Genomic DNA, 26,917 nt, shown 5'->3' with positions numbered 1-26,917 from the left:
TAAACCACATGAAAAAAAACTTCATTAAAAATGTATTCAGATATCTTTACAAAACTTTAAAAAATCATGTACAGCAGAATCTGCACAGCAGAAAATTAAAAGTATTTACATGCTTCTGAGCTATTTATCCTCAGGGGTTTCAAGAAGTGTATTATTTGCTTTCAAAGTTGCAAGTTGCTTTCGAATTCCTTGGAATGCCTTATTCAAACGGTCAGAGGCTGGTATACCACCATGAGTTTTATAAGGCTTATGTAAAGTCTTCTTTTCCGCTGTAAGAACTTTTTTATCTGGTGTTTGAAGGCCATGAACCTGAAAACAATACATGTTAGCAGCAACAAATTCGGCAGATCATTTAGTTTTATCAATATGAGTTGTTCCTTTAACCAGCCGTCATCCCCATAAGAACAATCAAAGTTGAAAATTGTGCATGTCAAATAACAAGGTTTTAGCTTTCAATGTATGAAGGAGAAATTATTATTATTTTGGAATAAGAATTTTTTGAAAAGTATTTTCTACTTTCATTTCAATAAATACTATCTAGCTGGCTATATAAAGCATTTTGTTGATAGGCATGCAAAGTGCGGTTTACTAGTATTCGTTTGTTCATTTCATTGTCCCTGAAATGCACCCATACAGTTCTTACATAACAAGAACAAATTAGTGGTTAGAGGATTTGTCAATATATGTTTCCAAATGAAAATTTACCCAATACGCATTGAAAGGGTTTTAATGTCGAGAGTAATACCAGTCAAATGTCTTTTGATATATTGACATACGTTCATGATGATAATGAACAATGTCTAAGTGACAATTTTTTATCTAAATGAACATAAAAATAAATATATTGAAAACACTTTTCAACACCAGAACAAAATTACAGTCTCGAACAGCTCTTTGTTTGTTTGGTCTTATACATTATAATTATTAAATAAAAAACAGATAAATATTAGAGGAAAAAAAGTAGGGGATAGTCTATAACATATTTAACAAATAAAAGGTTTCGAAAATACAGGTAGTTTAGCATAGGAACAATAACAGGTAGTAGCTAGATAATACTAACTGGTAGTAGTTAGGTACTACTAACAGGTAGTAGTTAGACCACTAGCTTATAAAAACACTAACAAAGTAGTAAAATTTTGGGATAATGATCCCTTAGGACTCTAACTTGGTTAGCGAAACGCGTGTCGAGAGACCTTAATTTGGTTCTGGTGTTGTGAAAGGGTTTTCAATAAATTAATTTTAAGCCATAGGTTCCAGTACAAACTATCAAATAAAAATAAATATTAAAAGTAAGATAGACATTCGTCAACAAATGTAAATTGGTTAGATTAGAAACATATTTCTAATCTAATCAATTTGCTGCTCTATTTCCAGTATATCTTAAATGCTTTCAAAAATAAATACCAAGTTAACATAAGTATATACTTAATTTTCCAACGCTTTTTTTGGATGATTGTTGAACTGAGTGAGTATAAAAATTTTTTTAGGTGGAGTATAGGGAGACAAATTAGCAGAAAACAATGGGATGTCGTGGAATCAATGAATATGCTTCTGTATAACGTTTGCTAGAATAAATAACAAAGTCGTATTCAATTATATTCTTGAGGATGTCAAATCTAAAATGGCCAAATGAAATAAGAGATATGGAACAAATCTTTGATGTATTCAACAAGTTTTGTAAATAGTTGGCATCCAAGTTTCGACTTATATTTGTATGTGTATGCTAAATCAATTATTTAATGTTTTAAGTGTAAATACCTGACTATTCAAACTATTATATTTATCTTATTTTTATGACTACCATTGGAATCATGTCATGTAAATGATTTATGGAGATTAATAAAATTATCTATCTATCTATGTGTATATAATATAACAATATATAACTTTGAATAGAAAACAAAAGAAAGAAAACTGATAGTATAACTATTCATGGCCATACTTGGTAAAGATGATAATAATAACTGTCTCTTTTACAACACAAAAGAAGAAGAAACAGATTTGATATCACTTTAAAATTTCCACTGCAACTTTTTTTATATGATTCGCCTAGCAAGTAATAATATCGCAAAAGCTGCATAATGAGTTGTAGTTTTCACACATATATTCAATTGGAGAATGCAATATTATGTTTGTTTGTGCTGCAGAGCAGTAAAATGTAAGATTCAGCCGTGACTGAGCTCTTGGTACCCTAAAGTTTAGTTCAGATAGGAGCAAACTGTGGTCTACTTGGCTGTGCAGTAGTTTATGCAGAAAGGTTATTGAAGCACATCTTCAACTTTTTTCTAAAGAAATTAATTGAACGTGGTTAAGAAAGCTATTGTGGTCAGAACCCCTAGCTGGATAAATTCCAGTGTTTTTAAAGTACAAGAATTTCAAGAATTTTCTTTGAACTTTTTCAATTGAGTACTCATGACAGCATATTGAGCAGACATTAATTGTAATGATCTATGAAGTGAAATCTCATTCCTTGTACCTGTTCATTCAACTAGAAACAATGATGTTTTTACTGTCCCCAATCACCATACTAACTGTGGATACTTCTCACGCATGTCAAAGTTTATGCGAAAAGCCAAGCATCGTAATGGGGAATGTTCCATAATTTGGGTTATTACAGCAAATGCAAGTTTGAACAAAATAAAGTTGAGTTCAATTCATGAGTTTTTCAAATTCACTTCGAAAAGTATTCAAATTGATGTTTCAAATGAAGGGATTTGTTTCTAATTCACATATTGACAACAGCGCCTATATCACGTTGAAATAATTTATACGTACCTAGATATTCTACTTTGAAAAAGGAAAATTATTTTTATAAATCAACAATCAAGGCAAAATATAAATTATAGTTCAATACCACCTCCACAAGCCACATAAACAGTTGTTTTGTTATTTATTTATATAGAGGAAAATAGGTTAGGTGCACAAAATGTCATATGTAACAGAATGTCTCGGAACATAGGTAAACAGAACAACACGCCTCTGAAATATGTCATCTTTGTTTGTCGCATACAGGTAACAGATTCATTGTCCTTAGCTATAACCGATGTTGCCAAATGGTGAAATAGAAACTAATCCCTTTAAATGTTGAATGCATTATTTCATTCCTCTTTTTTAAGTATTTAAATAATTTTTTAAAGAAAAAGGTTGAAATGATAAGTTTAAAATGCGTTGTTTTAGAGCTCTTTTATGAAAGCTACTTGATTTTCGTCAGGAGGAACATTCCCCATTGTGACATTAAAGGAATTTCACTGAATACTTTTGAAAAATAGTGTAGCAACAGAATAAAATATATAACCAGCTAGGATGATAATTTTAAGTTAACATCATTTGAATTTTATATATTTACATTGATATATGTCTACATTTATTGAGTTAGTTTTAAGGTAATACTGCATTTGTATTATTTCTTTTTCCTCATGGGGATTACCCGTATACATAAATAAATATATATCTCAAGGAATCCCTATTAGCTCGAGGGTACCACAGAGAAGCCAACCACTATGATCATATTTATTTTTGTCAACCACTCATGACATTACACTGTTCATGGAGTGTACTGATAATTTCATGGATGCCGCTGTGATTGAATTAAAAAAAAAATGTTCTTTTTTTTCAATCCCTTCATCACTTTACCATACTTGATCTAAAATACATTGTGTTCAAACTTAAAATGCCTCCAAGTGATTACTCACTTCCAGATATTCCTTCTAAAACAACTACCTATACCGAAAGAGTATTCATAGAAGTCATATAGATATTAGTTGCTCAACATAAATTGCTCAATTCCAAAACCAATTGCAAAACTCTTATTACAGAAATATATGGAAAATAATTGCCATTAAGTAATAAGCAAACTTGGCTCTCAGTAATTACTTGTTTTATTGTGAATTGCTCAATGAAGTCGTATTGTGTGTAAGCAATTCTAGGTTTGGACCCCACCACCTTACTTCTAATCTCCCTGATTGGGTCAGTTATGGGATTCCCTGCCTCATGTTCCAGGAGGCGGTTATTGAGTTTACCGGCCAGCTTCAGAGAGAGAGTAGATTTTTCCCTCCTGGATGCACTTTGTTAAGTGGTATTGCAAGTCCTCAAAGGCCTCAGATGTTAGATTGCCATCTGTGCTCAGTATCATTATTATTACACAGTCACTGTGAACAGTCAGAGAGTTGATATCTATTTTTGGATGCACTTAAAAACGTTAATTAATGAGTTGCAGTGTATAATAAGCTGTAGTTTATTTTTGCACAGTTCGTTCCTTGAATATTGGGCCTTCAATGAGACAATAATTCTTCAGGATCTATCGAATGCATAATACATATCAGATAATTTATACAACACAAACAATTTCAAAGATACAGTTCTAGCTAAATTTGTAAAAAAAACCTTAATTTTTGTTCCCTATCTACTAATCAGTAGATGGGAATAAGTGAATAAAGGACTTCTTTCAACATCCTGAATAGTGGTGTAGCCACAATCTCAACTTTAATTATGGAGTGTCTGAAATGCAACTTGCTCATCACTGATGAATTTTGTTAATGTGATGAATGTCACATGAAAATACACTACATCTGTGCTGATTTAACTATATCCGAAATCAAGTGCACGTTTTCAAGAATAAAAAGGGTTCTCAAATTCTTTTATGAAGTTTGCCTTGAGGGTCTCAAACTTCTACCAGTAATGGGGTCAAATTGAAGCATTGAAAACCAAAATAAATGAATTGGTCAACTCATCCGGTAGTAACTCCTTAAAGTTCAACTTTCGATATAGAAACATTCATGCTTGAATTAGAAGAATGCTGCAAAAGAGCTAATAACCTGATAGTTTATAATTGAATAATAGTGATGATGTACTGACTATTCTGAGTAACATAAACAAAATTCGTCAAACTGGGACCAAAATCAATTTTGACTCTACAATAACACAAAGGAACTACCTGAGAGAATTGAGAGAGCAATTGAATACTGGAGCTGCCAAGGGAGAATCTAATTCAACTATTGAATATGTGCATTTATCACTTAAGTATTTATAATGTATTTACTAATACTAATTTGTGAAAGGTTTTTGTTTAGGCAAAGCAGTATCAATACTGGACTTCGAAGAGGAATGAAAAAATTAAGGCATTATTATTATATTCAAACGAAGTTAGGTATTTTTGACAGTGTACAAATTCAGAAAATTTCGTAATACAGACACTATTTGTATTGTTTAGTTATTTTAGAATTTTATTTTTCTCAACAAATGACACTGAGATGCTAACATTTTCTTATAGTGCCCCTCAAAAATTCGAAATGTCTATGATGAGGGAGCAGACAGCTGATAGGAGTTAAAAACAATTCAATGGGATGAAAAAAAAAATGTCATGAAAGAATAAAAATACCTCACCTTAACCTTGTGTTTGAACAAAGCAGTCAATGTGTTGAATTGACTAGGACAAGAATCACAAGTTACTTCTATATCCAAGTGTCTGCTCATGGATTCCGAGTTTACACCTGGATTGACACTTTTTCTTTTGAAACATGACTTTCGGGGAGACTGTACAAACGATTTCTTGATCTTGAACGATAACCTTCTGTTTTGTGGAGATGGTTGCTTAACGCAAGTCAGTCTTACATGATTGTCGAGTAAAATCTTGGAGGCAAAAGTCGCTTTGCAATTGGTGCACGGAAAGCTTTTGTGGCTTTTCTCGTGTACCGCAAGAGAACCTTGAGTGGGACAGACTCTTGAGCAGCGTTGGCATTTGTAAGTAGTAACTTCTTTCTTGGGAGACTTGAATTTACTGGTTGATGGTCTCGGTAGAAATTTTTTTGGTGAAATTGTAACGGTAGATGTGGTATTGAACAAGTTTTGCTTGATATGGGTTTTTTTGTGAATGTTCAACAATGACAAATCTTTAAATTCTTTCGAACAGATATTGCACTTCAGTTTCAAGTTTGTTTTGCAAACGTGTTTCTTCAGTAGAATGCTATTTTTGAATTTTTCTTCACATTGGTCGCATTTATGTTTATACTCCATCTTGGAGAATCTATTTTGTCGTAAACTGTTCTCCAAATTGTGATGTTGAATGTGTGTGCTGAGACTGTTTTGACTAGGAAACGTTTTCAGGCAATGGGGACATTTGAAGTTTTTTTTACCACTTTCACTTTCTACCTCACTAGACTCAGTTTTACTTTTTTTCTGAGGAGAACTCCCATCGTGTTTGGGCGGCCTTCCTCTGGGTCTTTTCAGAACATCGTTCACGATTTTTTTAGGCCTGCCTGAGGATTTCTTACCATTCTTATCTTTCAAACGTTTTTCTGATTCTTCCTCAGAATGTAAAACTTCTATCACACTAGTGTCAGAGTCTTCGGAAGTGACAACGGATGCCTGTACAGGTTTTTTATGTTTCTTTTTTTTCTTTGAGCTATTGTTTGGATTGTATTCATCGTCGGTGTCACTGAGTTCAACGATGCTAGTAACCTATAAAAATACATTAGTTAATTATGAATAACAAAGAGAAATAGCAGACACGAGAGAATTCAAACAATGAAAATACACATCACTATACGCTGAGAGTCAGTAAAGTTAAATTCAATTATGTTACCATTGATTTAACATAGCGATATCTCAATAATTAATAATAAGTCTATAATTTTCAATTGAAAACCATGAATGTATAGATACATATAGGCTGCAACTTATAGAACATTCAAATCTGTATTAAAATGAATTTCCAGCATTGAAACAAATTCTCAAGTTATTATTATATACGAGGGTGGTCTGAAAAGTTTACGACCTCAACATGAAGATGGCAGCACTCGTAAATAAAAGCTACTGAATTTCGTTGTTCATCTGGTTTATTTACCAAAGTTTCAACCATTTTGGACGCACAGTTATTATGTAACAGTTATTTGAGTGAGTTGATGTCAGTGTTTTTATGAAAATGAACAAAATTGAGTATCGAGCTGTCATTTATTTTTTTCAACGGAAATATGCCTATTCAAATCAAAGATGAGTTGGATTCTGTGTATGTGGACTCTGCACCATCATTCACCACAGTGAAATTTCGGGTAGATTAATTTAAACATGGCCGTAAGAGGTTGGGAGAGGATGAGCGTTTGGGACGTCCAAAAACTTCAACTACTGACGAAAACATTGTCAAAATTATCAAATGATGCTGAACGACCGCCGAATCAAAGTGATAGAGATAGCCGAGGTTTTGGAACCTGTCGAAAGAACGTGTTTATCAAATATTAAATCAACATTTAGGTGCAAGAAAGCTGTTCGCGTGATCAGGGCATTGTTTGCTCCAGTTCGACCAAAAAAGTGTTGGGGCAGTTTAGGCGTAATAAATCCGAGTTTTAGCACCGGCTACTGACTAGATGACTTGAATACACCATTATACGCTCTAAACTGTGGACTGCAAAGGGCTCCAAAAAAAGCAAAAACTTTCTTTTTGGTAGGGAAAGTGATAGCTACGGTTTTTTGGGATAGTCATGGAGTTATAAAGGAAAAACCATTACAGGAGCATACTACATATCATTATTTGACAAGCTAAAGGCAGAACTTACGGGAAAAAAGGTAAGACCTCGTTAATCCTTAGCTCGCGCAAGTTTCGACTTTTGAGAGTTGTCGTTCAAAGGTTGGCGACAGATGGTTAACGGAAAAACAAAATTTTTCAAGATTCACAGAAAAAGAAAATCCAGTTTCACCAAGACATGAAACCGTCTCATACCTCAACGATTGCCATGGCGAAAATCAACGAATTACGCTTTGAACTGCTTGATCATCCGCGTCACTTACCAGATATAGTCCCAAGCGACTTATTTTTGTTTCCCTCATCTATATTGACATGCCATAAATGTATTTATATATGTAATGTGGTGAAAATATATCTATCTATAAATTGTGTTCGGAGGACAGAGATTTTCGTCAAATGAAGAGGCAATCATCTTCGTGAACAATTATTTTGCAGAGAAAAACACCGAGTACTATTTGGACGGGAGATGGGAGTATCGCAAGGAGAAATGTGTAGAGTTAAAAGGAGACCAAATAAGGTTTCATAGACCAGAGAAATCTAGTGTTGCTAACTTATTGACGTTGCCAGGTTTACCAATTTTTCGCAGTCTTTAGAATGCCGATGAAAGTGATGAATTATGGTTACTGGAACTGTCAGACTGTGTATCGCATGCATGGTTTACCTATGAATGAATCAAATCGACAAAGTAACGCTTTAACATAGTCTAGTACTTGTGATTTTAGATCTCCACTGTTTAAAAAAAAACTTCTTCGAGAATTTATTTTGGGAAAAATACTTTTAAAAAAAATCCTCTCACTTTTCCCACTGTTTCGGAAGAGGTTGAACTATTTCAAAAATTAGTGTGAGTTTTGTGATGTAATTGTTCAGACTACCAAATCATTTGTTATTTTTACAAACTGCAAGTGACAATTTCCATATTGCTGCATACTATTTTTGTGAAGGAAATTCTATACTCCCAACAAGAGAAATAAACATGATTATTTAGTCTGCTATAATTTTGAACTTCACAATAATGGAGCATATGAACAACAACTCATAGTAATATACACATTTCACACCATATCAAGAGAAAAATTAAAAATTTTCAAAAATTTCCTACCTCGAATTTATCTTTGCTCTGAAGCCTTTCCTTTGCATTTTGGAAAAAACCTTTTGAAGACACCATTACTTCTTGAACAATGATCTCCTCATTGAGCCTGGTATCCACTGGTTTGATCTCTTGTTTTCTAGGCAACCTCATCTGCCTGATTGGAGCATGAGGTATGGTGGTTTTATTGATGAAATTATTGAAGAGTTTTGCTTGAACAACCTCCTTGCTTCGTGCATACCTTTTCTCTAGTAACCTTTCCCTTTCGTAAACCTCCTCAAACATAACTTCACTATCGTTTTGAAGTTTTATTTCAATATTGTTTTTGAGTAAGCTACGCGGATTTGGTTTTAAAGGAACGACGGTCTCGTCACCTAATGGAAATGAGTCAACATTTTCCTTTTGGTCTGTAGTGTGAACTATATAGTACAAGACCGGTTTCTTTTTGGAACTTCTGGCAGTGTTCGAGTCCATGGGTTGTTTCAATATGTTTGTTATGATTGGGGAATTCTGTTTTTGCGAAGGAAGTTGCTGCATTATCATTTCATTGTACAAAGAACCCTGATCATAAAGTGAAGATGAGGAAGCTTCACTGATGTCCCCTTCCGCTACAAGAAAAATGTTTAAAAAATTGGAATATCTGGATATCATAAGTGATAATGAAGAATCCAAATCCATTAAACTAGTCTAAAAACCAATGAATGATTTGAGAGTCATGACACACCACACATACATTTTATTGAAATATAGGGTGTTCATTGTATTCATGTCCTAATCTCAGATGTAACCAGGAGGTTGTGAGGAATTGAAAATTCTGATATATTTTTTTTTTGGTAAGATGCAACACAAAACAGTTAAAGAATCTTGTGGTAAAGAGAATAATCTGCAATGTTAAGTGTCGACGATATGAACACTTAAGTTGTTACTTTCTATGAGTGAGACTTAACTGTTTAGAAAGTATTTGTAGTGTACATTTTTATGTGTATATATACATATGTATGTTATACTGTATATGTCTATGTATACTTTTTATATTTCCTGTATGATGGACCTGAACAAATTTTGTTATTTCAAATATTTTACAATGTTACATAAATCGTAACATGAGGTTAATAAATTTCGTTTGTTCATTCATTCATTCAATCACACTTTATTAGATAATAAGCTAACAGTAATTGGTATTCGGGGTCAGTCCTTGAAGTGGATTAAATCATTTTCATCTGGACGTCAACAATTCGTTAGTGTTCCGAATATTACGCAAAAATCGGTCAGTTTCATTTTTACTATATATAAATACCATAACATCTATTAGTTCATCAGTACACTTCACACTTTATGCGGATGACACTTATATTCTAATATCTAACAAAGCAAATGCAGCTTCAGAAACATAATCTAATAATATATTGTTGAATCTTTACGAGAGGTTCTGCAGGAACGCAAAAAAAAACCACATGCTCTACACTTTCATAATAAACAAAAACAGTTAGCTAATACAAACATCAAAATTGGCAATCATCATATTGTTAAGATATCATGTATGAAATTTTTGGGTCTTTATGTCAATGAGTGTTTTAACTGGAGGAGACACTGAGACAGTCGTTTCAAATATGAATTCTGTAATTTATATGCTTTGTAATGTGTTCTTACTCATGACCAGTTGATTATGCTATACTTTGCTTGAGATATGGCATTGTCTTTTGGGTGTCATCAAAATTTAATGATGATTTCATCTCCCAGAAAAAAATTATTCGTTATACTGCTGGTGTGTCGAGTACAACCAGTTGTGAAAATTATTTTAAACAATTTAAAATCTTAACTCTGCCATGCCTCTTCATTTTTGAAGTCTGTATATTTGTATACTGCAATTTAAAACATTTTAAAACTGATGCTCGACAACAACTATGAAATCTACTCCTGAACTTAAATTATCCAAATCATCATTGATTTCATTTTTATTGAATCATGTTTTATTCTGTAGATGATAAATTTTTGCACTGATTTCAGACTTTACGATATATGTATATTCCTCTTTTGTGATATGAATGTTGTAGACTTAAATTTAGGCTAGGTATTATTTTTACTTTCGAAACTTTGACTAATCCTATACAAATTATTTTGTCATACTTTTACCACTATTCAAAAGTGGTCATAACTTTTGAGTTGTCTGCAAGAAGATTCTGGTCAATGGGACTTTGAGAAGTCATATTGAAAGGATTTCAAAAATAATATAATACATAGGAGGATCCTTCTTGAGAAAAAAAGGTTATCGAATCCTCCATATTTGAACTAATTCTGTTTCGTAATCGACGGTTTATTAATTTTAGGGAAATTGAGGCATAACCTTATCTAATTTGCTATACAGTGACGGTTTGAACGTTTATCAATGAATTTTAATATTCATAAGGGCGTTGATTTCAGAATTATTTATCTTTCACTACAAAGTAACTAGCTGAAAATCAGAACCCAAACACAACGCATTTATGAAAGAGAGAGGACGAAACTCGTTTGCGGTGGATGTCGAAGTTTTGCAACTGACCTCCTTGGAAAGCCCCATTATCTTTAATATTCGAGGATTGGGTTCCCTGCGGATCCCATAGATGGCGTCTTCTTACTTACTAAGATTTGTCCTTCAAGGACAGTTGTGTCCAGCATTGCATTTGTGATTCAGCCTAGCACCAATGATGAAACCTATGGCAGGTTGAAATAGCACTGTCTGGTGATGAATCATAAATGTGTTGTGTTTGAGCATGACTTTCAATTGAAACTTATTTCAATGAAACAGAATCATGAGTAACTTAAAAAGTACAATGACAACATCTTGGATTATTTCAAATAATACAATTTTACTAGCTATGGCTTAAATTAATCCATTACTAGAATGCTAAGGCTAGCAAATACAAAGAGCATCTGTATTGATTTATTTGATTCATCCTTATATTCTGCTGCTTATAACTGCTGATTATTGTTATTAATAATGAATTGATATTTTGTATTCTTGATATTCTATATTATTGTTCAATTATTTATTTTTCTCTTACACTATTTATATGTTTATTGTAAAATGGCAAGTCTATAAATGAATAAATAAATATATTGAAATGAATTCATAATGGTTAAAATGGGCCTCTGAACATTTTTACTATGTCATTGAGTAATCTCATAAAAAGACAAAATAAGAAGTTTTGAGTCATCTTTTTTAAATTATTATTACTAAACAGCGAATATTGACATCCTTAGAAACTGTATTCTTCTGGAGACTAAGAATAGGAAGATATGACTTACCTGTCACGGGTAAACCATCTACTATTTCATAATCTTCATTGCAAGAATCATTGTCGCGAATTTCTTCTTGCAGGTAATGAACATTTTCTTGTATCATATGTTGGTGCAACTCAGTGTTGCAGGATAACTCTTCAATGTCACCATTTGTGATGTAAATATTAGAATAGTGTCCTTCCTGTGAATCATCTTGTTGATTCAAGAAATTGTCGGGATCATTACTTTCTTCACAAACTTCTCCAACTGTTTGGGAATCAAAGTGTTGATATTCTATGAGGGTTTCTTCATCTTGGGTGTCTGTGTCATATGTGTCCCCTAAAAAATTAATATGTGTTATACAATACTTCCCAAAAGTTACAAATAAATTATATAAAAACTTTTGACGGAAATATTTCAGGACAATGCTCAGGCGGGCCAATATTTATTTTTCAATTCCTATATGACAACAGATTTTCAACTTTCTTCCCATTTGATGTACGTTACTTACAAACAACCATTAGATGCAGCTACTGAAATATGACATCACAATATTAATAAAAGAGCGAAAGGGGTATGGAGTTTGAGAACGGAGTTCTCAGGAAAAAATTACAGAAGTAGATTCCTTATCAGGTCTTAAGACTTTTTTGGGATACTGAATCCGAATTTTATCTCTGTGCCTTCTTCAGACGTCGGCTTCACATACTTCAAAAATCCCACAAAATGAATATATTTAACTTTAAAATTCTGACAATATTAGACTCCAAAAACAATAAAATAGTTGTTGCAAATTACATTTCATTTGAATTGTGGCAGATATATTCATTTGGAAAACTGTCTCAAGAAGTGCAATTGATGAGAACGCCATTCTGCAAATGATAATGTTCCCGAAAAGTGTATTTTGAGGTGATTTGAGTTGAATCCTGAAGAGATGGGTAGTTCACTGAGTAAGCACTTCCCGATTAAAAGTATCAAAAAAAGTGCTCAACCTTCCTTGAATGTTCTCAACCATCAAAAGGTTTCAGGTAATATTTGGGTATCCAATCAGACGAACACCTCTATATTTGATTCCAAAACAGGTTTGATTAGAACTTCATGAAGCAAGCTGTACAAAATTCCTTGGCGTTCATGTAGACAACTGTTTGAAGTGGTCTAACCATATTACAGTTGTATGTAAAAAAACCAATCAAGGGTATTATGCATTCTCAAGAGTTAAGAATTGTATGCCTTTACGCGCCATTTTAGATGTATATTACCGTCTGGTCTATAGCCATCTAAGTTATAATGTGATCCTATGGGGAAACAGTGTTGACAAAGATAGGGTTTTCATTGCTTGAAAAAGTTATTAAAAAATTACTAGGCATCCCTTGAAGGGAATCATGCAAGACATTTTTCATTAGTCACCAAATTTTAACCTTTTCCTGCATCTACATCTTTGAAATACTTTTATATCTTTGCGAATGTATAACAAACTGTACTAAAAACTCATTCTATCATAGCTACCCAACTCGATATGCAGAGGAGTTGAGCATTCCTAAACATAAAACTATAAAATTCGAATATTCTCCTAAATATATGGGAATAAAATTATTCAATCGGTTACCAGACCATTTCAAACAGATGAACACTGTAGCACTTAAAACATTGCTTCTTTCTAAGGCCTACTATAGTACTGGTTAATTTCTCTCGGACCATCTCGACTGAATGGCTTCATGCAGCTTTGGCATGACATATTCAATTTTCATAACTACAATTGTTTTAATTTTTGTGATTCTGACTTTTATTGTATACATTTTTATTGTATTATTTTTATCTACGAATCTACAATTTTATTGTTTGATGTGATTTGTATGTGCTTAATACTGACCTATCCTAAACGTTTGTCAACGTCTTTAAGGATGAATAAATATTATTATTATTGATTAAACGTTGCGGATGTGCGAACAAGTTTCTACTTTGAGAAAAGCAATTATGCTGAGACATACTGGTATCTAATCTCGACCCCATATCTATCACTTGGAAAACTTAAGCATTTCAATTTCTCAAGTTGAAGTTGTCATTTCTTGAGGGTGAACACGTGGAGGATTGGAAATTTCATGTCCAAATGGAAATTTCAAAAATAAGAATCGACTTTCCTGAGAATTTCTCTGAAATATTCTGAAATATTTACTTTGAGAAGTATATATCAACTATCCTCCCAATATTGAAAGTCAATTTATTTTTTAATGAATTTCGGCTATACCAGGTTTTCACAAAGGAAGGGCCTCATAAAGCCTTACCTCGTACAAGTTTCGACTCCTGAGTGTTCTCATTTATAGGGGACAACTAGTTCTTACAAAAATCCATTTCAAAAACCTATTTAAAAATCTGTTTTTCCGTTAACCAGCTGTCGCACCCCTACGAACGACAACCCTCAGAAGTCTAAACTTGTGCGAGATAAGGACTAACGAGGTCTTACCTTTTAACGTGTGATTCCTAATCTAACACCTCATTTTAATATAAAAAAAATAACTACAATGCCAAAATCAATGTAGGTGTTTGAAAAACCAAAATTTTGAATCCAATTGGATTCTAAAATTAGTGACTCATTCACAAATCATTAAAAAAATGAAAAAAAAAGTAGTTCACTCTACCTTCCGAATGGTATTGAAGTGGATCAGCTGTAACAGTTTCTTCTTGAACTGCATTTTCATTTTCACATGGTATTTTTGCAGTTTCTTCAGTTTGAAACGATTTGCCTTCATTTTCATGATATTCCTGTTTGATGTCGGAAGGGTCCGCCTCCGGATAAGCTTTTTGTAGTTCGACAATCCCTGAATAATTGTTAAAAATTTTATTGTCACAAAATCAAGAAACCAACAAAAAAAGATTCATAAACATACATTTATTATACAAGATTTAGGGGTTGCAAATCACCCCCGCTAGTGGTTGAAGGTGACATGGTTGAGAGTACCCAAAACTATTGACACCTCAAAATTGAAATAATATATCCAATCAGTTTTTTGTAACAATTCACTAATATCTGATCAGCTTGGAGGAAATACTTTTCGTTGGACCACTCTATATGTTTAAATACAATATAATAATTTTCTTGAAGTGAAATAAAACCGCATTCTTTGTACAACTTGAAAAGTTGTGTATGTGATTTTTTTACACGTAAATATTATGACCAAACATATACCAATTAAGAATGAATTTTGGATGTTTTCAACCTCTTGGGAAGACAATATAAACTTTCAAACACTTCAAACCATATAGATTTCAAATATGTCTTAATATATTGTTTAAACTTTTATTGGATACCAATGTGAATACTATGACCACAGTTCCCAATTGAAGAATTATTTAAGATCCTTTACTTGATTTTATAAAAATGATTTATTTGATTAAATTATAATTCAATGTTCATATGAAAATAGCTGTTTCGAAAAGGCTTTTTCTTCCAGTTTGTGTCTGAAAGTTACTTCTTTGCATGATCTATACATCTTTGTATGGGTTGATTTTTTGAAATTGATTGCTTTCTTCCTTCCTTTGGAAGATTCACGCATTTTTTGTATCAAGATGGAGAAGGCCAAAAACTTTCTTTCCTAAAAATTAATCCCTCCTAAAAATATATCCTTTCAATTTTGAAAGGGGAGATCTTAAGGATGCTGCATTTCCATGTAAGTGAAATTTTATATCAACACTATTCCGTTTATCATGTGGTATAGTTTTTCTGTGCATTACAACTGTTTCAATTCAATAACGTGTAATGTAATATTCACGTGAAAGTAGTTTTTTCAAGAGGGCCTTTTCTTCAAGTTTGAATCTGAAAGAAACCTCTGTGCATAATGTACACATCTTTGCTAATAGTTCATTTTGAACTTGATTGCTTTCTTCCTTTATACGAAAGCCAAAAGGGTTTTTTCATTTTGTTTGACTTTTTTGTTTACCTTTTCAATAAACGTTTTTAAAATATTTTCAGTTTCAAGGTGTCTCCTGTTGATTTGATTGATTGATTGATTGATAATATGTTTATTGTTTGATAATAGAATTCTTGTTACAAACACAATGTCATAAATAAATTTTAATATAGACATGAAGTATAAATGTAAATGATTAAAATAAAATATAAACTAGATATACATACATATGCAAAGGTTACATGACAAGAAATTGGACAACGATTAAAAATATGTTTTTCACATACAATACAATCGCAATTTCCAAACATTTTCCACGAAATTTTCCAAATCGATTAATAACTGAGTTTCTTAAACAATTCCAAAATTACTTGTAATCACAGCCCAAAAAGTATTGGTTATCCAACAACATATAGCCCTCTTGCATTTATTTGATCATCTCATTTTTCACATGTTGACGGTGGCTAATTAGTTTAGGTAAAACAATGAATGTTAACTATTTATTGTAACTGTATGTATGTATTGTTTTTTTTCTCAGTTTGAGGGTTGAGTTTAAAAACAGCTTTGCTGATACTCCGCCTAGTCACCTCAATATTTTTCGTATATTGTTTCTTTATGCTTGTTACATTAGGTGCAGAATTTTCCAGGATTGGCTCTCTTCGAAGCTTCATACCAAACAGTTGTTGGACTACAGTAGGGATGAACTACGATGTCTACCAGGTCTTCTTACCGGTCACCATCATTTGAATCATCATATGCAGAGACTCGGACTGTTGGAAGACAGTGTGTGTAGCCTCTATTTGGAAAATGATGAAACAGCAGAGCACATACTTTGTGCCTGCCCCGCTGGGGACCGAATCAGGTTTTTAGAGTTCGACAGAGCTGTACTCTTACCATCTGACCTTAAAGACCACTCACCATTCAAACTAATAGGCTTTATTTGGTCGAGTGTGAATAGGTGTGTGCCACAATAAACCCTTGCGAGTTACTGTGGAGGATCGAATAGACCCACTCACTTTGGACCTAACCCAACCTTACCTACATTAGGTGAATAAAGACATTTTATTGTTATTATTATTATTGAATAGAACATTTTTCTTAATTCAAACATTAACATTGCAAAAATATGCTAAATGAAAATCAATATGAATTTGCTGCAGGTAGATCAACAACATCAAATTTATTGGTATATCAACAAGACATCACCAAGGCCCTAGAAAAAGGCCTTCAAAGTGATACAATTTACACTGATTTCAGTAAGGCCTTTGATAGAGTCAACCACAGTTTGTTGATTGTAAACTTCAAGTAACAGGTTTTCCAACTTGGTTAACATGTTGGTTAAACAGTTATTTATCTGATAGGAAACAGCTGGTAAAAATTCAAAACCACATTCCCTGATATTCAGGTCACATCAGGCGTCCCGCAGGGATCACATCTGGGTCCACTTCTCTTTATTATTTTTATTAATGATATAGCTCTAAACTTTCGCCACTGTAAATATCTTCTCTTCGCTGATGACCTCAAAATTTATATGCCAATCAAAACCAACCTAGACTGTAAATGTCTTCAATCTGATCTTAACGAATTGATCAACTGGTCACAAAATAATGGAATGCCTCTGAATGTTGATGAGTGCTATTGTATTTCATTTTCTAGGTCCAATAATCCTATTCAATTTGATTACCAAATTGAAAACAGTCTCAAACGGGTTTTTGAAATTCGCGATTTAGAAGTCATATTTGAGCATCAATTAAAGTTTGCACATCATATTGACTCCGCAATCAGTAAATCTTTTCAATTATTGGGTTTCATTTCTAGAAATGTTAAAAAACTATCAGTATTGGCTTTTACAACGTTATATCTAACATTGGTTTATTCGGTTATTCAATACGCCTCACCAGTGTGTTCACCATATTATCAAACTCACGAATAGATCGAATAGAAAGAGTACATAAAAATTTTTTGAGGTGTATAGCTTTTAAAATGAATCTACAATATGGTGATTACGATTACATGCAAGTTATGCAAAATCTGAATATTACCAGCTTGGAAGGTAGTAGAACAAGAACTGACTTGATAACTCTGCATAAGATACTAACAGGGGAGATTGATTGTCCTTCATTGCTCCACTCGATTTATTTTAAAGTTCCAAACAGACCTACTCGTAACTCTGAATTATTCCAAGTTCCCTACCATTGCACAAATTATGGTTATCATAGTGCTTTGTCACGTTTTGTAAGATTAGGTAATGAATATTGCAATAGAGGTTTAGATTTTAATCGACAAACATTAAATACATTCAAAACCAACTTAAAAATATTAGTAGTATAGGTGTCCGTCTATTACTGTAGTACTGCTAAATTGTTCATTTTTAGTACACATTTAGTTTAAGTATGCATCTGTATTTTTATATGTAAAAAAGGTGAAATCCGTTTATAAATAAATAAATAAACATATCGGAGCTAACTAAAAAGTTTGCTCTTTCTACACCTGTACAAAGTTTTCCTTTATAATTTGTATTTGTTTTATTCGTTTGGAAGAAGGAAACCCCCAAAATCAAGTCAATGAAAAAGTATGTTATCAAACTATCACAGTATGTATTTTCAAGGTTTTTGAAAAGATGGACAATAATGCTACTGGATGATAATTCATTTTTTTACTGGCATCCTCTTCAAGTATAGGTACAACCAAAGTAGTTTTTACTTCATTTGAAAGTTATCCCTAGTCAAATGACCAATTAATAGAATACATGAGCAGATCAATTAGAGAATCGGCCACTTTTCTGATGAGAATACATAGTACACCATATAGCTGTGTAGGTTAGGGAGAATGAACATTTGTATAAAAAATATACAGATCTGTAGTTTAAATTTTAAAATCACAAGTGATCTTGAATATATAACATTCACGTTATCGGAATATTGTACTTCAATTATATTTCATTATTTCAAAAAAAAATAATTATCAACAATATAAATATTTAGTCTTTTTTGTGTTTACTTTCGAAACCAAAAGAAATGCTTTGTTAAAAGCAACTTTGTCACAATTTAATTGTACCTTCATCTTCTCTTTTCATTAGGATCTCAATACACTACTTGGATGTTTTGTTTTCGGGACCCATGATTATAATAAGATATCAGACATTTTTAATGTGATGCTTCATTAAGAATAAAATTTTGATTCCAATACATTGGGGATTTTTTCCACCCTCATAATATACTTATGTTTATGACTTGTTACGTACATATATTGCAAAAAGGGTTTATATTTTTGTCCAAACCACTAAGAAACTCTGTCAACTATATTCGAACAAAAATACACCTACAGATATGTGTGAGTCATAATTTTTTAGGAAACAAACTCAGAACACTTCAATGAGAGAGTTTTACTCACCCGGCTTCACGTCAATTATCTCATCCTCTATAAAATCTGATTCCAGATTATCTTCTTTATCTTCTATTGCACATCCGCTGACATTTTCTACTCCTTGTAAAACTAGATCATTCTTGAGAAGTACTAGCAAAGTATTCTCAGATAATCCAACACTCTGATTGTCTATCTGGTTGTCATTTTCATTTTCAGTAAGGATAACTTCCTGTTCTTGAAGGAGATCAGAAGGATATATTGTGTTGCTCTCGGTTTCTTCAGAAACCAAAACTTGATTATGAAGTACTTGTTCTTCATCTGTATGTATCTGATCCTGTAAGGTACCTACTTCCTCAGTTCCGTCTCCAATAGTCTCTTGATTATGATCGGTTTCATAAGGTAACAATTGAATGGTATCTGGTATAGCTTCAAGTTGACCATCTTCGTTAGTTCTAAAATTTAAATATTTGTAAAACTCAGCAGCACTAACGCTAAAGTGTCACTATAGCGACAGGCGGAAAATAAAGAGAGAAAAATATTTATCAAGTTTATTCTTGCACACACAGATGTGCTTAGAAACTGGTGATAAGCTGTAAATATTCAAAGTTTCGGATATGAAACAATGAAGTAATCAACGCCTTGTTTTCATAGTCCATGAACATATTCAGCAAGTTGAAGATTATAATTTCACAAAATTTATAAAAACAACTACGTTAGAAACTAAATTTTTGAGAAACAAGTCTAATGATCGTTTCCTAGAGATGGATTGTATTTCATTTCTGCATTAAATTAAAAATTTATAGGCGTGAAAATATATTTACAAAAATGACCACTTTGAATATTGACAATATTTTGTGACAGTAAGTCTAAACGAATAGCACACATTTGTTAATGAGCAGGGGCGCCATCGTGCATGTACCATATTCGATTCCTTAACGCAAGTGGCACATCTTCCAATAACCCAGATAAGTCTTCTTCGAGAAAGTGTAAATAAGAACGACCATCAAGGCGTCCTGCTAGAAAAAATGGGCCTATTAGATGATCACCTATAATTTCTGCCCATACATTAACCAAAAATTGGTGTTGGAAATGGGTTTCGGTTATTGCATGGGGATTTTCTTCAGCCCACACATGATTGTTATGGAAATTTTGAATGGCATTCCGATAAAAATTTGCTTCGTCTGTGAACAAAATTTGTGTCTCAAACTGCGGATTTAGTGCAATACTTTGTAGATACCACTGACTGAAGTTCACACGCTGTGGAAAATCTCTGGGGAGTAATGCCTGCACTCTTGAAATATGGTATGGGCATAACAAAAAATCAACCAAAATACGCCAAACAATTTGATGACAAATATTCAGAGTTCTAGCGATCTTCCTCGTACTCGTCTCAGGATGTTCCTCAATTTTTTGCAGCACCGCTTCCTCAATTTCAGGAGTTCTTACTACACGAGGTCTACCTTCCGGAGTCCCTTTCTTGAAACTACCAGTTTCCCCAAGTCGACGATGAATATTTGAAAAGGTTCGGCTATCTGGTAAGGCACGATTAGGATATCTTTCCAGATAAATGCGCTTGGCTTCTGTTGCATTACCATCGGCAAGGCCATATACGTAATGCATTTGCGCCATTTCCGCATTCGTTTAATTTACCATATTTACTGATATTCAGAAAAACAGCGGACTACCAAAATAACTTCAATAACACTTCAAAATCAATCAAAACGCGCTGTGACAGTTTTTAATACCAACACCTTACTTTAAACCAACATCAATATTAGCTACTGACGTTTGTACATACAGCGAATTCGTTTTTTATTGCTATGGTGGGTACGCTGTTTTGTCTGCTTTTAATCTTTAAAAGAAATCACATATCGACAAACTCCATATTTCCAAGAGGTGCAGTAAATAAATTCTGCTACACGTCATGTATTCCAGGATAACTAAATTTATGTTTTCAAAAATTATTAAGCGGTGCTGCGTTATGACGTAATTTTAATTGAGAACAGTGCATCTGACAACAAACAAATACCTTTTAGATCCTCAATTATTTTACAACAAATCTGATCTCTTAGTTTGCTTTCAGTCGATGCACGATACCGCATCAGATTTTTAAGGAATTTATCCTTAAGTAAAGCGATTTTTAATTTTTTGAGCGAAAACCATGCGTCGGACAAAGAAAACCCAGCAAATCAAATGTGCTCAAAAATGTATGGAGATTTTAAAAATAATTTTTAATTCAAGATAAAGCAGTGGCGTAGTATTTTTTCGCCAAAAATATACATCTCAAAACTCGTACGTACGCCACTGGCAGAGAAAATTAAGAAAATTGTACATCAGAAAATGCGCCTTGAGGCATGGAACATTTGTACCAAATATGCCAAAGATGTCTACAAAATTATCTCAGTTATTATTAAAAAACTGATTATTTTTGAAAACTTTGCCACCTTGTATCTCAAAAGTTAAGGCGTTTAGGACATAGGTCCATAGAACGTTTTTTCCTTAAAATGGGTCTAAAAATTACCTCCTTAAATATTAGCATGTGTTTGAGGAACACCCTGTATATAGGAATAAAATACTTTGTCTAATTTCCACTTACTTAATGTATTGATATAAATATGACCAAGGTTTTGGTTTTTACACCATTCTCAAGTGTTCTAACACTTGACAATGTTGAGAACACAAAATAAATAAGTCATCAATATCACAAATTGAAACATCATATTTCAAAAAGTAATGATATTTATTGATTTCTCAAGGACATCCTAATATACATTATTATGAAATACTAGTTGTTATCCGCGGCTTCGCCCGCGTAGAATTTGGTTTGTCACATTGAATTTCGTGACAGACCATTTCAAATAAATAGTTATAATATTTTTTTTATCAGCCCAATACTTCAGGTTTCCAACTTCAAAACTGATAAAATTCAATACAATCTTTGAATACTTATTTTTCCCCCTTGGAGGTGGAAATTCCTGATTCGCTTTCTTGATGCTTATTTACGTTATACAAAGAACCTACCTGCATATTGCAAGATTCTAGGTTCAGTAGCTTCGGCTATACATTAATATAGGAGGGGGCAACAGCTAGTAATTTATATTTTTACTTCAAAAATACAGTTACTAAAAAAAAATATGCCAACTGCACCAAGTAATTAATAGCTTCGAGAATCGAATTATGTTACCGATAAAGAAATTCGCAAAACAAAACTAACACGACGTCTGCCCTCACGCGTCTGGTCGCGTTCTCGGCGATGGCGTTTCATTGCTTAGACCGCCCCTCTACCCCCGCGCATCGTCCCCAATCGTCTTGAGCTAGACGCGACGCGTAATGACTTACTGCGTTACGTCAAGTTAATCTTATCGTGATAACTTTTGAACAATTCGTCCAAAGTACTTAGTGTAAAAGACAATATCTATGTTTATTACTTAAAACGACAATTGTATCAATTTTTATAAGAATTTGACAGATATAAAAATGTGCATTGTGAAAAAAGTATCCAATTTAATTTTATTCCATGGCTCAGTATTTTGCATAGTGTGGCTACCACATAAGAGGTAGATATATGCTATCGCAGACTTTAATTTAGAACTATTTAAAATAAACGATCATATGGTAGGTACATTATCTAATATGGCCAAATCCTAAAGATGGTGAACTGTATATTATGCAACCCCAAATAGAAGGGTTCATGAGGAAAAGTTCAAAATGGCGCAAATTAAGTTGGCCGCCATGCTAATTGTAAAGAGATATAATTTGGCAAATGTCGTAAAGACTAGTCATGCACAATGACGAATGCTAATTAAAGAACATGTTCAGCGATAACTCAAAAAAAAAAATAATAGTAAAAAACCTTTTTAAAAACAAGCTTTCAATTAGATTCTTTAAAACGAAAAAAAAAAACATTGAAATCAATTTTTCACATTATACAATTCATATGACATAAAACTTTTCACGAGATATGAATAAAAGTTCTTTTCCGAACATGTTTTTTACTATTTATTAATTTATTACAAAATAAACCTCAATAGTATTAGGATAATGTTATTATATCAGTACAGCTTAGTAATTAAGCAAATATATGTTATTTTTATTTTACTTCACATGTACTATTTATCTTAAACTTTGTACTGTAGGTTGAGAATGGATAATGATACAAGTTCATTCTACATATAGCAGTTTAATTCAATTCAAGGAATACGTGTCACTACAGATGACGTAGCTTGAAGATGGATCAGCCCCAAAAATAAAGGAAAGAGAAGAAAAGAACAGAAAGAAAATATTCAAGCATTATTTCGAATTACTAACAAAATATATAAATATCCAGAAAGTCAAAAAACAATAGATGTATTTTTGATATATATATATATATATATATATATATATATATATATATATATATATATATATATATAAAATCTAGAAAGGTTAATGCAGTCAAGCTGCTGGAAAATAATTCCATGAAAATCAAAAAATAAATAGATAAGTACTCTTTGATCATTCCCATATTGATTTCAATTTAAGAGCCACCGGTATACAGCTGTTTCAGTACCTGCCCGGTACTGACGATGCCCAATAGGCTGAAACAGCTGTATACCGGTGGCTCTTAAATTGAAATCAATATGGGAATGATCAAAGAGTACTTATCTATTTATATATATATATATATATATATATATATATATATATATATATATATATTTAGGTGCAGAGTAAAATTATATATTACTACCCATTTTGCAATTCAGTAGGGGGCAAAGAGATACCACAGCTGTTCCCTCCTATTGTTCATAAAAGCAACCTTCTACCTGGAAACGGTTTTGTTTTATACACAAATTAGTGAGTGAAACAAATTCATCAGTTTCTGTATTATTGAAATTATTTTTCTTTAGTCATTCCCTGAGGTGTTGTAAGGTCTGTGGAATTAGGACGCTAGGAAATAAAGAATTAACATCAAAGGAAACCAAAATCTCACCTTCTTGCAACTTCCATTTTTTCAAGTTTTGGTGATGAGGAGCCAATGTGGAATGCTAGAATACGATGTATTTAAGAAGGAAACAAGCACTTACAGGTAAATTTGTGACAGTTCACATCACTGCGGACAGCACAAATGTGCTGAGCATTTCCTCTTACAGATGAGAGGTTCACAAAAGAAAAACGGACAATACAGGAAATAGCAGTCAGTAACGGTTTCTCGAGGGGTATTTTAGATGATATTATATGGAAGAAAAAGTTTATGTTAAGAATGAACGAAATGTCGACTTTTAGAAACGACGAAAAGATAAATATATCTCAGTTCCATAACACCAATGCACAAAGAACTTTGAAAAGATTTTCAAGGAAGTATATGAAGGTGTATTTAAGCAAGTCCTACATAACACAGCCTTTTAGAAAATCCAAAGGAAATTGAATGTGAGGATTGCAATGCAATATATTATGGACAGACTAAAAGATCTATCAAAATAAGATATAAAAAACACTTAGCACAACTAAAATATGGAAGACCAGAAAAATCAACAGTCGCTCATCATATTTTGCAACAAAACCATTTCATAGACTTTAGTTCATTAAGATTAGTTAGACAAGTTACCAAAAACAGGCATCTAGATGTCTATGAGAGTGTAGAAATAATTAAACATAATAATATTATGAATAACGATGGTGAACCAACACCTAATAGTATACTATATAGCTTGTTGAAATAAAATTATATTATTCAGATTTACCTGATTATTAGATAAGGCAACATTGTAAAATTAATGACAACATTGTATGTATATTTAGTATGTTCTAAAAGTGTTAGTCTAATAAACAAGTATTATGGAGTTTGCTGAAGTTACAACTCTTGAGGAAATTGAACATTTTGCATGAAAAAAAATTGGAAGTGTATAAATATTTTTCCACCGAAATTGAGTTGCTGGAATAGTAAGTGGATTTTTCAACTTTTGAGTGACCATAGGCTAATTGCACACACACCGATTGTGGACGGCCGATTTTATACCGGTCATCTAAATTCCAATATTGAACCACATATGGGAACAGGACCTGGCACATATGCCTACCGGTGATCGACGCCGATCACCGGTCGGCGTGTGTGCCAGGTCCAACCAACATGTGGTCCACTATTGGAATTTGGACGACCGGCATAATATTGGCCGTCCAAAATCGGTATGTGTGCATTTAGCGATACCTGTGAAAGTAGACCGATGTGACAAAAATAAGTCAAACTGAAAATTTTTCACAACCAAGCACTTCAGTGTCATCCCACATATTTTATATAACGAACCTGAACTGAAATTGGTACTTTTGAATATTCCCTTCTTCATCTTGTGCTAACTGAATGCCATAAAGATCATCTGAACCTTCTACCTTGAAAATAACCACCTGCTGCTCTCCACTATCAGTCAAATCACTACTTCCGCTTCCACTCGAGTATTCTAGTTCGGGAATTTTAATTTTTGAATTGGTCATATTTAAATTATGCAAATCTTCAAGAGTTACGTCTCTAGTGGTTTCAAGTATTGACAAATATTGGGTTTCGTCTTCATCATCCTCAATGGCAGTGGTGAAAGTATCATTGATACTATCTCTGGGAGAATTTTCAATAACAGAAAGATTGATAGAACCTATTCGTTTACTGCATGTGGCAGAGTTATTGTCAATACCAAGAGATTTTTCGTCGGAGTATCTCTGATAAGTGGACATTTTTAAATGGGATATAAGAAGTTGGATATACTTCCACTGAAAAATGAAAAAGTTACATAAACCAAAACTATTTTTTAATGAAATTACCTGAATCTTGTTATATAGACTTGTAATTATTCAGCTATAAATCACCTTTTTTATAACTTTTTGAATTCTCTGAAATTGATACAATAAATATCGAAGGGATGACAACGGTTTATTTAATTTTCATTTCATCTCATATACACTAGGTTTGTTCGTTTAATACAAATCTGAGCGCTCGCTTCGCTCGGCAAGCGTTCTATAATGGAGATATGTTGTCTCAGTTGCGTCTGCTCCGTGTACGGTATTAACGATAGCGAGAAAAAAAAGTAATTGGTTAGCTCCGAGATTGATGTAAGCATAAGACAGATCAATGTCTTCAGAAAAGAGTTCATGACACATTTCTATCAACATAATAATGGTTTCTCTAACGCAAGTCATTCCTGAAAAGCTATAAAAAAATTATTGCATTTTTAAAGAGAATTATAGAATTCTGGTGTAGAAAAAAAATCAATCAAATATTAGAGATTTTGTGATGAAAAATAATACGTTCGTTAAATATATTTCACTCCGTTGACGTGGTGTAAATCTATTTCTGCTCGCTTGGCTCATCATTTTTAAAACCGTACACATCTATTCGCCTGTATTGTTCGTATAACTAGAAACAGACTGACTGATGACTGATTGTGACTGAATGTGCATTGGTTTTACTGATGGAAAGTTATAAATCCACGAAGATTCCACCAATAATGATCCGTTGGATTCGTCTATTGGTCCATTCGAAACGTTACCGCGTTTCTATTGGTTGAAGCAATCCATCATAAATATTCTGTTAAATTTGAAAACTCGTCTAAGGAGAAACACCAATTTTCCCTTAACTCAGGTACCCTGTCTAAAGTCGGCTCTATGTCGTAACCCTCCGCCCTCCGATTTGACTTCATTCCTGGATACGAAACTTGGCAACTAACAGAAAAAACTGGTAAACTTGGACTATCAGATGCCATTTTAATTTCTCAAAAGCTATTCCTGTTCTATCGCTGTGAATTTTTGTAATTATAGAGT

General features: G+C 32.9%; 1 protein-coding gene across 2 annotated transcripts; it reads right to left on the bottom strand.

The window, feature by feature from the left end:
* Window positions 1-14: 14 nt before the first annotated feature.
* On the bottom strand, window positions 15-26,121 carry LOC111502827 (uncharacterized). 2 transcript variants are annotated; one of them, XM_074182402.1, is made up of 8 exons: window positions 25,967-26,121; window positions 25,416-25,870; window positions 19,157-19,581; window positions 14,495-14,674; window positions 11,889-12,200; window positions 8,616-9,211; window positions 5,383-6,456; window positions 15-309 (listed from the first exon to the last, which is right to left on the bottom strand). In XM_074182402.1, the coding sequence occupies exons 2-8, from the start codon at window positions 25,832-25,834 to the stop codon at window positions 121-123; spliced, it is 3,195 nt and encodes a 1,064-aa protein (XP_074038503.1). In that variant the 5' UTR covers window positions 25,835-25,870; window positions 25,967-26,121; the 3' UTR covers window positions 15-120. The 2 variants fall into 2 exon arrangements, with proteins under 2 accessions (XP_074038503.1, XP_023012759.2); XM_023156991.2 differs by having other exon boundaries at window positions 25,922-26,113.
* Between the last annotated feature and the right edge of the window lie 796 nt (window positions 26,122-26,917).

Source organism: Leptinotarsa decemlineata, unplaced genomic scaffold (genome assembly GCF_025532065.1).
Source record: "Leptinotarsa decemlineata unplaced genomic scaffold, Ldec_3_MD MMD2_tig00026328_RagTag_RagTag, whole genome shotgun sequence".
In the NCBI taxonomy this organism is placed as follows: Eukaryota; Metazoa; Arthropoda; class Insecta; order Coleoptera; family Chrysomelidae; genus Leptinotarsa; species Leptinotarsa decemlineata.
The sequence above is the reverse complement of the archived record's forward strand: the minus strand, read 5'-3'. Positions and strand labels throughout refer to the sequence as shown.